The sequence below is a fragment of the Ursus americanus genome, chromosome 15, assembly GCF_024610735.1.
Source record: "Ursus americanus isolate L20-20 chromosome 15, mUrsAme1.1.p, whole genome shotgun sequence".
In the NCBI taxonomy this organism is placed as follows: Eukaryota; Metazoa; Chordata; class Mammalia; order Carnivora; family Ursidae; genus Ursus; species Ursus americanus.
Genome location: NC_142141.1, coordinates 56,388,762 through 56,405,644, shown reverse-complemented (window position 1 = coordinate 56,405,644; position 16,883 = coordinate 56,388,762). Strand labels below are relative to the sequence as shown.

Here is a 16,883-nt window from a genome sequence, read left to right as displayed (position 1 = left end):
TTAATTAAATTGATTCGGATGCTTAAAGGTACAGTAAACACAGAAAGAGTGTTCCGTAGTACAGGTTTCCCCCACTATCCAAAAGGTCACTTTATGCCACTTTTCCCTTGCAAAAGACCTACCTTAGTCCTTGTTTTCAGTAACTGAAGGAAATCTGATGAGGATTTTGGCTTTTATGAAATGATAACTGGTCCCTCGCTTTACATGATTCCACTTATAAAAGGTTTCATAGGAGCACTCCACTTTTGCATAGTGGGGGAAACCTGTACCATCGGTTACAAGCAAATCCCAAGTACATCCATTTCAGGAATTCAATTTACTGCCATGGGCCTAATTCTAAAGAATCGATATCACCGAGAAGATTTGACAAGTTGGAAAGAAATGTATGTAATTTGGTCAAGAAAGCAAACCATTGTTACTACCAAGAGTTAGCTGGTACCAACGGAATGCAGAAAAAACACACAGGAGTTAGCTGGTACCAATGCAGAAAAAACACACAGGAAATGGAAAAAAGACCAGTTCAGTTCTTTTGTTTCCCCGGTGTCACTCCTGAGGCCTTAAGACAAAGACCGGAGGTGGATGGTCTTTACCAATGCCCTTTGTGTTCCAGTGAGTGCCGCCAAGTTAAATCGGGGTGAAGAGAAGAAGTCCAGTCTTTAGGCTTATCGAATCCAAACATCTCACTTCTAGAATGCCCCATTCTGACTTCTGAGAAGCCAAGTCTCTTATATCTGTACCCATCAGTGGTCGGTGAGTTCAAAGCTCACCCCAGAGCCTAACCTCAAGGTCTCTACAACCCACCTTACTTGAAAGTGCCACAGACCACAGACACGGAAGCAGAGTCACTGCGTGTGTCCACTGCTGAGCTTCAACTCTGGGGTAGTGACCTTATTGGATTTATTTCATCAACAGGAATAAGTACCTGGCACTGTGCTGGGAACCGGACTAGAGCAGAGGGAGGCAGGAATGACTCCTGAGAGGGAGATGGAGGGGAGATGGATGTTTAAAATATGATCATATCACATTACATTTCCGGTAAGAGCCATAAAGAAAAAGTACAAGTTATGGTAAGGGCTCTTTACCAGCCTTGGAGGGTTGGAGAGAGGGAGATTTCCCTGAGCAAGTGACAGTTAAACTGAGATGGAAAGAGCCAGGCTTGGTAGGAGAGGAGGGAAGGCATTTTTCGCCAAGGAATGTTCAGGCAGTGCAAAGGCCCTGAGGTTGGCGCAGCCCTTTGCCTGCCAGGAAGAACAAGGGGGCCAGTGTGGCTGAAAGAAAGTGACTGAGGGGAGGGTAGAGGGAGGTGCACTTGGAGAGATGGGTAAGAGAGATACTGGAAGCTACCGTAGAGTTTTAATCAGGACACTGACGAGATTAGATTTGGATTTCATACAAGTGTATTTGGAATGCTTAATGGAAAATAGATTAAAGATGGTAACGTCGATTCCACAAAACCAATCAGGCAGCAACTGGACCAGGACTAGTGATAGATAATGACAGAAGTAAAGATGGGAGAGGTAGACTCCACAGGGCTTGGTGCAAAATATAGTGGAGGTAAGGGAGGAAGACATACACTTAGATAATTCTCGGATTTCTGAAAAGAACAACCAGGTGGGTTAGATGCTGTTTACTGAGATGGGCGATGAAGCGAGAACAACGGATTCGGGGAAGGTCTGGAGAGCTGCTTGTCAGGTGTGTGCACTGTCAGAGCTAGTGACCTCCTGAAGTGGAGACATCACACAGCAGTTGTAAATATAAGCTTTGAGTTCAGGTGTGAAGACCATATAGAGAAATCGACGTGGATGCCACTGGCATTCAAATGTGTTTTAAGAGCATGGGGCAGATGAGAGCATCTACAGCAGACGACAGAGGGTGGAAAGCAAAGACGATCAGGAGTCTGCAAAAAAGACTGAGGTGGAGTGCCTTGCAAGGTCGGAGAAAAACCAGGCAGGAAAGAAGCCTGGAGGAGATCACGTAAGAGACGAGGATGTGGCCAGGACTGCTCACTGCTCTTCCAAATCCATTTCCTTTTGTTCCCAGACACACACCCAGACCCCACGTCCTGGCTTCCCTTGCAGCTCCGTATGGCCATGTGATGGAGGTCCAGCCCGTGGAGGGTGAGGGGATGGGGATGGGCCATCACCAGGTATGGTGGTGGGCCTTAGACCAGCCAGTGGGACTCTGAGCCCCTGAATGTGCAGAGAAGAGCTATCTGCCCACGTGAACACCTGTCCGGAACAGTTGCATGAGCAGGAAAATAAACTTCTATCACGCTGCATCATTGGACGTTTAGGTCTGCTTGTTACAGCTGGAAGCCTTCCCTGATTAATAGAGACAATGGAGCTAGCTGAACACCGCAATTAGGAGTGATTTCAACAGAGGCGTGGGGACAGGCATCATCATGTCAGACTGCAGGGACTGAAGCATAAAATGGAAAGTGAGAACTCCAAACTTTTTGGAAACGTGAAGTGTGGGGAATGTGAGGACAGAAATGTGAAGACAGAAAGTGGGAAGGCAGAAATGGAGGAGGATGGTCAGGTGAGGACATTTCCCGTTTTTAAGACAGAAGTACAAAGAGAACATGTCCCTACAGACGAGGAGTGACCAGTGGGGGAGGTGGAAGAAACAAGAGGAAAATCAACAAGTACGGTTCTCACTCGAAGACTTAACAAAAAACCTGGATATTAAGTAAGAAAAAAAATATGTGTGTGTGTATATAATATATATATGTGTGTGTGTATGTGTGTATATATATATATATACTTACATTCGTATATTTACATTTTAGAATAGAACCCAAGAAAGAGAAGCATGAAATAAAACAACCAAGAAATAATGGCTAAAACGCCATTATGTATGTGGAAAAGTTAATCCAATAAATATGTAGATATTCTGTATTTCCAGTAGGGAAAATGGAGCTTAGGGTAGAGTAGGTGCTCAATAAACACATGAATGAAGTAACTAGGAATGACCATTTGCTAATAGGATTAAGAAGATGGTTCCAGTTTGTTTCCTATAGTTGAGTCTCTTATGGCTTGTCTCCGTCTCTCATTTCATCTTATTTTATTTTTCCCTCCCTCCCCTATGATCCTGTTTTGTTTCTTAAATTCCACATAGGAGTGAGATCATATGATAATTGTCTTTCTCTGATTGACTTATTTTGCTCAGCATAATACCTCTAGTTCCACCCATGTCGTTGCGGAGGGTTGCTGGGGGGGGATGGGGTAGTTGGGTGATGGGCGTTAAGGAGGGCACGTGATGTAACGAGCACTGGGTGATGTACGCCACGGATGAATCACTCAACTCTACCTCTGGAACTAATCATACACTATATGTTAATTAACTGAATTTAAATAAAATTTAAAAAAAAGATGTCTCCAAGTGGAATCGCATGCTATTATACAAGGAGGGAGAGACGATGGGGGTATCTGAGTACAGACTGTCACAGAGGAAGAAACAACTGATGTGTACGTTATATTTCCGATGCTGCGGGTTTTAGTCTCATCACAGGGGACTGCGGACAGCCCGTCAGGGGCTCTGTACTACAGCAGATCAAGCAGCAAGCACAGGACACATCCGAGGTGCGCCCCCATCCTGCGACCTCCTCACTTCTTCCCTTGGGAGCCGCTAATGTACCCTCTGCTGCTCAAGTGACAAAAAGAATCTGAAGCCCTGCAGTTCTTCCTCACTCCCCATGGAACTGGTCTCTCTGCACGGACTAAGGACACTCGCAGACTTGGGACGGTTTTCATAATTGAAGCCAACTGGAAGTTACTGTAGGTGCATTTTCAATTAACTGAAAGCCCTGGGGGATCTCTCAAGAGCGTGGCTTTTATAAAAACCGATACCAAGAGGACCATTGGTTTGGTGCCCACATCACGTGAACGTGGTAGGCGTAAGCATCTCGGTGGTCCTTTCTTTCATTTTTTCCACTTTGCAATAAAAACTCTGTTTTTTCAGTTAGGCTCATTCTCAGCTCCCCTGCAGGGAGATCTGGCCACATGATGAAGACCTGAGAGTATTTCAGCTCTGCCCTCCTCTGCTCTTTTCCTTTCCAGCCACTTGGAACGTGGACAGAGTGCCTGCCAACGCCGGAGAATGCACAGAGACGGTGAATACTGATAGAAGGAGCTAGAATCCCTGATCTGGGAGGTGTGACGTCGGACAAGGACTGTGACACTCTTACACGAGACAAGAGACAAAACAAAGTCTGTGGGATTAGCACATGTCTCATCTCTAGATTCCACAAGATCGGGCTGAGAATTCACTAGAGGGTGGAAGGGCTTGCTAGAGGGGACAGCTTCCTTGGAGGTAGTCGATACACTGGTATTCCCCATCTTCCCTCTCCCGAACAATGGGGAGTGAACTACCTATTCAGCATGACAACGGACTCCCTGGAGGGTGGGGGTTGCAGGGACTGGTGTCTTCAGTGCCACTGGCAGGGGGACACACACACTCCGTGGCAGGGGCGGACCGACTATGGAGCTCAAACGCCTTAGGTTTCAGACCTATCCACTGCCTGGACCCCTTCTGAGGCCTGTGAAGAACTATATATTCACAAAGTGTACTTTTCTTCTTCAACCAGGCTTTCCAAACTACCTATGGCACAGGGGCACCCGATCTGCGTCCACCCCGGCTTATGTGCAGCGGAGCAGCGGAAGTCTGCGGCTATGAGAAATTGGGACAGTTAGCTGCAGGAGGCCAGGACCAGCCCAGGCGTCCTCAGTTGGGAGGTGGTACTTCTGAGCAAACCACACCACTGCTCCCATGAGAGAAGGAACTAGAACATGAGCATCTCCTGGAAGCAGAGTGGACCAACATCAGGCTACAACTACACTGGGCAGGCTCGACTCTGCTCTCCTCTCTTCTTCCCTGCCAGAGCCTGGCAGTTGGGTAGGGTCAGGACTTGGCAAGGAACAGCTTAGGTGAGGGGGAGATTGGGAGGGGGGAAGAAACGGACCACACTCTTCCTGCTCAAGCAATGCAGGCTTGCACAGATATAACGTTATCCCAACTACTGCCATCCGCTGAGAAAGGGGGGACACGTTTCAGCTAATTGCTTAATGTCTGACACAAGAATGCCTGTAGACTTACCTTAAACTTTGTGAGGTTCCTAGTTCCTGAGTCAATCCTCTCGCCCTGCCTTTTGTCTCTGGGGTATTTTCGTAGGCTTTGATTTACAACGTTGAGGGTAAAGCTTTGTGGAAGAGCGGAGGCACGGAGGAAGTGTTGAGTTTGGGTGCTGCCCTGCAGGACTGCCCGACGTGGAGATCCATCCCAGGAACGGCTATAACTTAGTCACCTCTTGTTTAGCAACTGCCATGTGCATCGATTTCCACTTTTGCACAATTGATTTTTGCTTCTGTTCCCATTTGTGCCTTTGTTTTTGGACAGATATCATATGATGAGTGTCTGAGAAGTGTCTCAGAGAGGTCAGGGGACCTCATGGAGAAACAAGTCGATACAAACGTCAACAAGTAAACGCCCAGATTTATGGAGGAGACAGTACCATGGCTGAGTTTAACCTCCGCCTTTTTGTTTTTTACCCCAACTTGACATCAAGTGATTTAGAAAAGAAAGAACCCGAGAAGTTACCATGATAAGTCTTGAGGACACCGGACTTGGGTTGTTTTAGAATCTGGCTGAAAGTCCTTATGTCCTTCCAGTCATCTCTTGGTGAAGAATTTTTGGGCACAGGAGAAAGATTAATAAATTCCTGGCAAGCAATTTCCTTGATAAAATGACAGCTCTACATTCAGTGGTTTAATTTATGTCTATAGAGGATTTACTGCTTCTCCATCACCATCTTAGACACTCACAAAGCAAAAATCTATTAATTCTCAAAACGGCAACATGCAAAAGCCCTTTTTTACCACAAAGCTTAAAGATCAAAATTTTGAATTTTGACCACGTTGTGTTTTTTTCTTGACCATCTTTCAAAACACCTGTCCAGTTCTCACTGGGACTCAGTACTAATTTTTAAATCTCCAGCAGATGAGGGTGATGGAAGGATGTTAAGCATGAGCCTCTGACCTCCGTTTGTGGGCATCAAGACTGCGGGCTCCTCTGTGCGTAGTGGCCTCCGAAAGCAGTGAAAAACAACACAAGGGTCGTGTCCACTCTTTCTCATCCTCTATGGTTTGGACATTGGAGGAAACCTGCAGGCATCCCTCACCTATCCATAATTACTTATTGATTTCTTGTTTTGTGAGTGCAGTGGTGGCAAGAGCCAATGAAACGAATATAGCAGCAGTAAGAGAAGGGAGCCCTGCGTGAGACAGGCCGTGAAGGGCAGGACTCCACTCCTACCCAAGCTCATTAGTCACTGGCTGAATGGTGCGCGCAACCTGAGTCTATCTTTCCGACAATAAAAGGAAGGGCGTTTAAAGATTAGTTTTATGTTTTGTTTCTTTCATCCAAATGGCAAGAATGAATACAATAAATCTCTATCCAGAGAAACATAACCTTACTCGGTCTCAAGCCCAAGCAGCCTGGCATTCTTTGAGACACCAGCTTACTGTGAAAGATACTGATGTTTCGGATGGGGGCCGCTATAGCAGCACAGCTGTAAAAACACCAGGTAATGAATACTAGTGGAGAAGACCCAGATGATTATCAGCAAGAGTTTGATTCTGACATTTAATCTGGCTTTGCTTTGACTGGACAAGTTGTGACCCCCTTCTTGCCAATAGGGACTGTCCTATCCCTTTCCAGGGTAACTTTACAGGGTCTATTTTAAGAGCCTAGCATGTTTTCTCAGCAAGAAGTCCAGGCAGAAGCAAGGGAATGGAAGGACAGACGTTAAGTCCCCTCCTTCCTGATCCCCTACTTTCAGTAGCCAGTACTCAGAGGCATTTTCGCTGCGGAGCCCTGAACCTTCCTGCTACCTCTTCTTCATCTCAGGACACGTCTGTGCCTCAGAGGACAGAACAGGGCCACTGCACCTGGAGATCCATGATGTCTCACTGAGTAATGACCCTGAGGAGGGTCCCCGGGCATCACACAGGATGGCCTGGGATGACTCCAGGTTGCTACTGATGCTTTTCTCAGAACCCCGTGGGACAGCCTTTACGGGGCAGCCTGCCCAGCTGAGCCCCACTGAGATGCAGAATCCAGCACGTGGGCCCGGAGGTGCAGACAGACACCGGAGAATAACAAAGGCTGTGCTGAGTTGGGGGTCTAGGAACGAGTCCCACACGAGACAGATGTCATGGCAGGTGGCAGGGAACCACCTGGCTGGCAACCTGACTGAGGGGCCAACCACAACCAAGGTGGGAATTCATCGCCAGCCAGTGAAACATTCAGGCTGGCTAGCTGGAATTTCTTATGAAGAGGTAATTTTGCCCCAACATAAGCGCAAACGTGAAGATCTCATTGCATTTTTGATGATTAGATATTAATACAGGACTCTTTGACTATAATTGAAGGAAGATTTGGATCCAAAGCCTAAAAACAATGTGCTGAATCTCGTTCAAATTTGGGTCCCGGTGGTCAACAAGCTAATGTTTTAAGTGATGGCTACGTAAATAACCCTTGATAGCAAGACGGGCCACATACGTTTTAAAGCCAAACCCTGTTACTGAATTTTGTGTTCTGGAAGATCCACCAAATTGGTCTTGGACCTAACGCCTCATGAAGACCAATAACACAATGATCTCTACTGGCTAGGAATGAGATAAATTCCAATTTTCCATGTCATTAAGCTGTGTGTTACATTCAAAACCTTCAGACACTGGCAGCCAAGAGGGGAACGGGAAGGTTGGAGAATGGAGTAATCAAAATAGTTCAAGTAAACGACGAACTTCAAGTTTTAAAAAAGTTAAGCCATCTACTTAAATTTTTGCCAGAGGGATAGATATGATTTCTTTCGTTTTCTTTACTCCTATTTTCTAGCACATAGTAAAGCAGTCCCTTTTAGGCAGTGTTTGCTCATTTTGCGTGGAATTCAGAATTTTGCTCATTAGGAGCTGATATTTTAATTGTACTAGAGTTGGAGGCAAGTTTCATTGCAATTTCTATTAAGAAATGACCTGTAAGAGAAGTTCATAATTCAAATCCTCCACAACTAATATTTGAACCAAGGAAAAAATTGTTTTCTAGTAAAGTACAAATAAATCTTATCTAGATATTAAATATTATAGCACCTTTTGCTGAGACATTTTTAGCTGTAAGCTCAAACCATTCATAATGCTTAAAAATCATTCTTTACAAGTTTGAATTAAAACTTTTTTTTCATTCGAACGAATCTACCCTCCAATTGTTTTAGATTGCTAAGGAATGACCTTAATGCAGCCCTGAGGAAGAGGACAGGAAGATGATTTTCAGGGGAGGCGATATGAAAACTTAGGAAAAATGAAGAAGATTAGGTGGGCAAGTACGGTGCTGGGTGGGGTAGTGGTAGGGCACAGACCATGGAGAGGCCTTGGAGGGTGGGGGGAGAGGGAGGGAAATTGAACCAGGGACACAGAAGTTCAGTACAGCTGGTGGCTAAATGCGGGCAGAAGGCTGGGGATGAGCCGCTCCTGGAAGGTCTCATGGGCTGTGCTGAGATCTCCAGACTGTCCTGAGGCAAAGGGAGCCACAGGAAGGTATGGTCCCAAAGAGTCATTTAGTCAAATTTGCTTTTCAGAAAGTTCCCCCTGGCTGCCATTTGGAGAATGGCCTGGGGAGGAGGTATCTCAAAGGTGGGGAGCCCAGTTAGGGGTCTGTGGCAATGATCCAGAGGAAAGAAGTCAGCTTCTGGCCATGATCATAGAGAGAAGTGGACGGAGGCAGACGTGTGGGGCTTTCTGGGGGCTTGGATGCAGCCACGTGAAAGAGAGGTGAGAGCCAGCGATGTTTCCTGGGTATGGGTTTAGGTGAGGGAGGTTGCAGGAAGAGGAGTTGAACCCAGCAAAGCAGGCCAGTTTGAGATCTGGTTTGGTTTGAGGTGCTGTGGGAATGTGAGCAGGTTATCTGGCAGGTACCAGATATATAGAGAAACAAACTGGGGAGAGTGGTAGATGTGGGTGGTAATTGAAGCCAAGGGAAGAGGTCGTGTGTGAGATAAGATAGATCTAGATACAGAACCTGGGGCACATCAACATGAGAATGAACAGGAAGATGAGCCCAAGAAGGATGGAGAAGCAGCAATCGAACAACTTGAGGTGACTCAGGGGACAGTGATGTCACAGGAGTCGCCAGAAGACTATTTCTGCGAGTGAGGTGATTTTACTACATCATTTTCAGACTAGACACATACAGGATCATAGCAGGGCCTCTCATCAGGGACACATGGCATGCCCTTTACTAAGTCAGCGCTTGAACTCATGTCTGCTTCTTGCGGTCCTAGATGTTTCCTAGTCTTCGGCACAGCTGACCTGCACACACACAGATTAGCACTAAATAGAATAATATCATTCAATTCTCTTCTCAAACCGTGGCAACTTGCATTGTTGTTAATGGCCTTCCTATAAACGCCAATGTAATCTGGTTTACTTGTATCCCTGGAGTGCAAGCAGGGGCACTGGAAAGGTATCTAGGGGTTGGGGGGGAGAGAGGGTGGAGAAACCAAGGGGGAAGAGAGCTGTGAAAATGTGGAAGTGAATAATGATGATGGTGATGACGATGACAAAATGAAACCCTTGCATCCAAACATCCAGCTGCCTGTGGACAGGATGGCAGAGAGCATTTGGCAGCCAAATGGCATGAACGATGTTTTAGAATTAACAGCAGGAACTCCCATTGGTGTATGACTTTCTGGTTTACAATGCTCTTTGATGATGACTGTTCCATTGGGCACAATCAGCGATCCCACTGGGCACGTGTCATGGCATTTACTTCATGGTTGAGAAAAGCAAGGGACGGGGATGGGACCGATGGGGAGACGCCCGCCATCTCCATGAAAGGATGTGAAGGGTCCCAACCAGGGCTGAGGAAAGTTACAGACTGGAACACAAAGCAGAAGGCAGGTATCAAGGAGGCCCCAGCCTCCCAAATCCATAGGGCTCTGAGGACATTCCAGATGCCCCAGCACATCTGTGAGCATTGACAGTGAGACCCAGTGAACCAAAGGTCTACCAGCTGTCCACCAGCAGGAAGTCACTGCAAAGCCGCCCAAAGTCAGCCCCTACCTGATAGACAGGGAGATCTCAAGGAGCTTGCCTAGTCATTCTGCACCTTGAATCTCTGGCCATTGATTCTAAGTCCTATGCTCTTTGTACTTCACCAGATAGTGGAATGAGCCTCCCAGGCACTAACTTGCTCTCAAGCCTTATTAGCTGTTGAGTGCCCAGTACCAGGGAAGCATAGTGTGACTTTCTTTCTTCTGCTTGAACTAAACTTGGAGGAATAGTCTCATCTTGGGGTGCTACTTTACAGAAGCGATCCTGACAAACTTGCATGCATGTAGAAAAATGTGAGAGTCTGGTGAAGGTTGTGGAAAAGCCGATACATTAGAATCGAGCATGGCTGGCCCAAGCAGGGATGACCTCATGGAGACAGAATGGCTAGCTTCAAACACAGGAAGGCTATCACAGAGGAGAAAAATTAGACTTTTCAGAATGGCACTGGAAGGCAGAAGTTGCTGATAAAGAGATTTTTACTTAATGCAAGGAGGAAGTTCTGAATAACCACAGCCACCCCGAAATGAAATAATATGCCTCATTAGATGGTGAATGCAATTGCTATTAAAGGTATTTGAACACAAGGCAATGACTGCTGGAGCTGATACAGCCTTTCTTCCTTCAGTAAAAAAACCACCTTCCTCCTGCCATAAAGTTTAGCAAGGATCCTGGCTGCCCACTTTTCCCATCCTGCCTTGCTGCTGGGTGAGGCCACGTGACTGAGTTCTTGGTCCTGGGATGTGAGCAGGAGCTCAGCCCTTTTTTGTATCGCTTGCTTACAAGGACATCACTTGGCCTCACTTGCCCTCTCTCTTCCTGTGGGTTGGAATGAGAGATAAATGAGCTAGGGAACTTGTCCTACAAATGCAAGGACAACAAGGCAAAGCAACAAGATGGCTCCGAGGCTCCCCTGTTGGTCCCAGGCCACCTGCCCAACGGTACAGTCCCATGAGTGGGACGGAGATACCTGCTTGGTTCGAGCTTCTACATTTTTGACTCTTTCTCTTAGAACAGCATAGCCTGTATCCTAACCAATGTAACTAGTTCTGGGAGACGTTGTACAGATTACCAAGGTATGTAAACAACGATTTCTGTAATCTTATAATTCTATGTCCCCCCTCCTCGAATTTTGTATCCTTTCTTCCAAAACCAGCTCTCCCAACAGTCCTCACCATGGTCAAACATAAGCACCCCATTATGTCAGTGACCTCATTTTCTTTTCTTTTTTTTTTTTAAAGATTTTATTTATTTATTTGACAGAGATAGAGACAGCCAGCGAGAGAGGGAACACAAGCAGGGGGAGCGGGAGAGGAAGAAGCAGGCTCATAGCTGAAGAGCCTGATGTGGGGCTCGATCCCATAACGCCGGGATCACGCCCTGAGCCGAAGGCAGGCGCTTAACCGCTGTGCCCCCCAGGCGCCCCAGTGACCTCATTTTCTTAAAGTACAGAGGCTCCCAAAAGTCAAGAACTGTTGACCCCCAGCTTCCCTTCCATCCCTATACCAAGTCTGCTCCTAAGGGTCATCTTCTTTTCCTTTAGAAAGCAGTCTCTGGGTTGATGCAGCTCATAAAGAAATTTTAAAGTTCTATTTGTGGTTATCCAAACTTAGGGACTGGTCTAAAAAAAAAAAAAAGGGTGTTGCATGATGCATGTGATAACGTTCTTCTGGAATTCTTTATTTTCCTTTAGGGGAAAAAAGTCAAAAGTCCAGGCCTCCCTGAAGTTGAAGGTTCAGATAACACAAATATGTTTTGGCTCGCCGTGTCTCAGGAATCAAATGTCATTTTCTACTGGTCAACACACCCAGTTGGAAGAATATTCTGATTTATTAAACGTGTCTCTCAAAGTAAAATAAAGTCACTGAGCTAATGAAATGAGCTTCTGGCCACTGTGCCTGAGTCCTGGGAGGAAATTAGCCAGTGACAGATGGACCTTTAATTCTGTCCCATAGATATGCCGTTTTCATTTCAATTTCTCTCTCCCTACTCCTGTTTTCCTGTTATACATATGCCCTTAAGCTTTACCTCCTAATTTATGCAGACTCCATGAATTCTTCGAGATTTTGCTCTATAATTTTCCTACCCCTAATTCATCCAGTAAATCTGTAGCACATATTTCTGAAACTAATGAAGTTAGCAGTAATTATTCCATATTTCATTTTTACCCACATTAGCTGCTTCCCGTGTCTTATGTTTTCCCTGAAACTCTTCTTTCTTTCTTTAAGCCTATAATAGATGTTTAATAAACAGATTTGAAGCATGGAGAATTAAAAGATACGGATCAGACATTTTTTCAATGATATGTAAATTGTCAAGGAAGAACAGAAAGGAAATCTATTTCCTCACTGATTAACAACAATTCATAAGGATGAATGAATTCGGTCTTCTCACCAAAGGATTTTTCAAAAAGAAAAGCTTTTGTGAATTTTGAGCTTTGCTATTATGATACTGAGCATAAAGGTCCTCATTTCATTTCGCAACTGCATAATTTGGAAATTATTAGGGACGGGTTTTTCTCAACCTTTTTAAATCATGGGTCAACTAAAAACATCACCATGGGTCAACTGAAAACACCAGCATCGGTTTCTCCAGACCATCCTCCTTGAACGTCCTCACACGAAGCACATTTGAGAGCATCTTTAGCTCTTGATTTTTAGCTCCATTAAATTCCTGTCAACACATTCTTTTCCTTCATGAAAATAAAAAGACAATTACACTTTTTGAACTCTACTACCAACCTAGGAAAAAACTAAGATGGAAAACTCATACTACCATTCAACAACTACTCTCTAAAAGCAGTTTCCCTTCAATGCACATAAGTAGGGGAAGGTGTATTTCAGCAAAGAAATGTTCAGGATCCAAGGGAAAGTGAAGTTTATTTGAGGCAGTAATATTTCATCGAGCTTCTGGAACCACTGACTCAGAACCACCAGCTCCCTTCTAATTTATAGCGTGTTCTTCGTGTCCAGCTGCCTGTTGAGCTGAAGGATCCCGCCCCGGGAGAGAATTCATTCAGCTCCTGGAGGAGTCCATGAAGAAACTAAGTAGGGATGCTGGGATGTGAACTTCAAGCAAAACAAAATGTAACCCAAAACATTTGAGAGAAGGGCTTATCCCAACGTGCAAAATATTTAGAAAAGAATATAATCCATCTACAACACTCTCCAAACACTGTATTTTGCCATCTCTGTTTCAGCTTAAACATACTTGCTCTTAGCAAATAGGAAAGTCTTGGAAGAAAAATATATAGGCTAACGTTTGTAAAAAAAGTGCAAAGTAATGAGAGCGTAAGGGAAATAGAAAGGCCTGGGGGAAGTCTAGAAACAGACTACAACTTAGTAGAACCAGTTATTAAATATTTACTTTTCCCCATCAGCTTAGAAAAAGATAGATTTTCCCTCTGGCAAGATGGGTCTTGGGCTCCGTGATGCGAACCTCTTGCTGTGGTCCCGCCTGCCCAACCCGAGACCGGCAGGCTGGGGAAGAAGGGAGCAGTGACTTCCACTCCCTCTCCTCCTCCACACGGGCGGCCAGGGGCTGCAAGGAGGGGCTCTGAGGAAGCGCAGGCCCCCTCCCACCGTCCTGCTTAGGCTGTCTGAATCCCTACCGAGACCCAAGCCTAAGGTGCGCTCCCTTTGGACTAGTGATTCGCTCCACGCCTATCTGTTCTCTCAAATCTATCGTGGGATCATCAATCACTTGAACTACCCACATTTGCTGGCCCGGTCACAATAAAAACAACTTCTGGGATACACCGTTAAAAAATTCTCCCCTTCTAACCAGAGAGGGAGAGTTATACACCGTTTATTTGGCATCCCTTGGAAATGAGGTATACAATCGACGTGTCTACATGTGACATTTTCCCCTGATTTTATGTTTAAACCATTTTGGGGTTGAACAGCTCTGTGAAATGTATGATATAAACTCCCTCCTGCCTCCTGAGAGTGTGGTGGACAAATGCCCAGCCTCTCCTCCTGATCCACAGCCGTCATCAGACATAGCAGCCCTCTCCCCCCGGGCAGTGACTCAGAGACAGTCGGGGCTAGGCACGTAGGGCAGGCTGTCGGGTCTTCTCCTCCTTGCTCGTGGGCTGTGATACACCTTGGCTTCCTGAATATACATATATGTATGTATGTGTGTGTATATACACACACAAACACACACACACACACACATATATATATATATATATATATATATTTTTTTGTCTTCTCTCCACCATTATTGCCAACACCTATCTATGCTTTTCTGTTGTTGTTGTTTAGGCAAAATTACTCAGTTCATTAATTTTTAGTCTACTGTACAATATGGACGCTCAGGAAAACAAGCTTATTTTCTTTTCTATAGGACAATCTAGGGTAAGACCCTATGAACATGGGTCTGTCCAATCCAGAAGATTCATGGATCTTAGTGTCTGTCCGGGGACACTTGGTGACCCTTCTCTTCTGCTTCTTCATTGACTGTCTTGCTTTAGTTGTGTTGCAATTACTCAGACTGTTGGACAAGTCCTTTCCATGGCTATGGTGCCCCTTGTTATGATCCAATACTGGGTCTTTGGGCTCAGGGCCCCTGTGAACCATGAAGCAAGAAGGTAGAGCAAACCTTACCTTTTTGTAGAGACTCCTCAGATCTCTGTACTGCCACATGCTGTTTAGGACCTGAGATGCGGCCTTGACCACTTTTGGAGAGTGTCTGATAAAGAAAAGACAAGACACGTAAGGTGGTGAAGTGGGGCAGCTGGGCTTCAGACGGACGCCGACTCGTCAGGAATTTACAGCATTTACAGGAATACACGTCCTTTCTCATGGCCTCCAGCTCCTCCCCTCTCAGCCTGGGGCGTGCAAGGGATGGTCTACAAGTCTCCAACTAACCCTCCTCAACACACCCATGAGAGCAGGAAGCAGGAATGCATTCAACTTGGCAAAGAATTTTCAAAATGCAAAAGGAAGAGCAGAGCCTTGAGTCTGAATGCAGATTTAGTGGAACAGAAAGAAGAGAAAACCTGCCATCAGGAAGGGCCAGAGTCGGGAGTTTTAATGGCAGTGTTGTGTTAACACCCGTGTAGTAAGAAGAAAAAAAATATGCCTTCTCTCAACTGAAGCAGGAGGGTGTATATAGTGTTGGCTCCACGTGCCTGCGTGATGACAGGAGCTGCTCTCCATTTGCCCAGGAGACTGGGAGTGGAGCAAGAGGTGTGCACATCCGCTCTTACACTTACACAGAGGAACGCATCAGCATCAATAGATAAAGACCTGCGAACAATTACAGTTCCATCCTCAGGACCATAGTGAGAAACTAAAATCACATAAACCTTCGGACTTGTGGTTCTTAGCATTTTCTTGAGTCATGGCTTTAAAATCGCTATGCAATGCTAGCTAAATATTTCAAATTTTGAGTCAGTGCCCATCTGTGTCTCAAAACAGACATGAGGTCCATAAATCAGTGTTGATTTAATTTGATCAAATTCTTGGAAGTGATTCTGGCCGGTGGTGAGGGAGACTATTACCCATAGATTCTTTATTCTAATGGCTCGTTCTACAAGCAGCTGCACAACTCTAGTGGCTGCCAGTGACCCTGTGGACTGTCTCAGGGGCTAGCATATTTTTTTTCTAAAGGGTCAGATAATAAATATTCTCCACTTTGGGGGGCCATATGGTCTCGATCACAGCTACTCAGCTCTGCAACTGTAGCATGAGAAGAGTCATAAATAATACATCAGCGAGTGGATGTGGCTGTGTTCCAATCAACTCTATTTACAAACGCAGGAGGTAGGTGGGATTTGGCCCCTGGGCCATGGATGGCTGACCCCTGGTCTATGTGTACGGTGACTCCTGGAGTCGGGCAGGATGTAACTATTCAGGAGGACTCCAAGGTGAAGTCCACCCCTGGAGCTGACCAGTGCTGCGGTGGTCCAAGGACGCCCAGAAGAGAAAATCTGAATTGAGACCAAAAATGCCTTTGAAACAAAATGGCTTTTGAAATAGAATGTGAGCAGATGGTGAGATGGGATGAAGTTGAGGTTGGATTCGAGGTCCAGAGACAGTGGCTGTTCTGAGGACATGCATGTTGTCATGGAATTATTGGATATTAATACACGGTCCATTACGTGTCTGCTACGTTCCTGGGTCTTCACGTTTGTGATTTAGACCAAGTAAGTTTAAGGCTCCTTCATCCATGTGCTTACCGGTAACAGTAACAATCATTCTTACTATTTTTATTACCGAGCTGGAATAGGAATTTGGCTGTGTTTGAAAATACTAGTCATATCATGTATTTTCATATTTATTTATTTATTTTGGTTTTCTTTTTTTTTAATTTAAATTCAATTAGCCAACATATAGTACATCATTAGTTTCAGATGTAGTGTTCAACAATTCATCAGTTGTGTATATTTTTAAAGGAAAAAAAAGTAGAGTTCTTATAAATTCCAAAATTTACAAGAGTGTCGTGCTCTAAACGTCATTAAATTCCTTTGATTTAAAGACAGAATTTTAAGTCTTTTCATGGATGCGGTCACAGGTACATGTTAATCTTATGTAATCAATGCTGAACAAAGGTTAAATGTTATGTTTTGCTGTATTTTATCATTGTTAGCTAGATATTTGTCCATGCCAATAGCCAAGCAACTCTTGAGGAACATACATGAATATTCAGGGAGTGTGGTAAGGTAGTTGAGACATACTTAGTATGCAAAAATTCCTTGGAAACAGTGTAATTTTTTTTCTACTTCTTGCTTAGTTACAAAATAGAAAAAGACTGTGACTGTGTAATAGTGGGTTT

The 16,883-nt window shown here is 45.0% G+C and overlaps 1 protein-coding gene across 2 annotated transcripts in view; it reads right to left on the bottom strand.

Moving 5' to 3' along the window:
• The window catches only part of CTNND2 (catenin delta 2), an 886,309-nt gene that overhangs the window by 28,152 nt on the left and 841,274 nt on the right, over positions 1-16,883 (bottom strand). For both annotated transcript variants that reach the window (XM_087867974.1, XM_087867973.1), the window contains one exon: positions 14,711-14,795. In XM_087867974.1, coding sequence (XP_087724100.1) covers positions 14,711-14,795 — 85 coding nt within the window. The remainder of the gene's footprint in view (positions 1-14,710; positions 14,796-16,883) is intronic.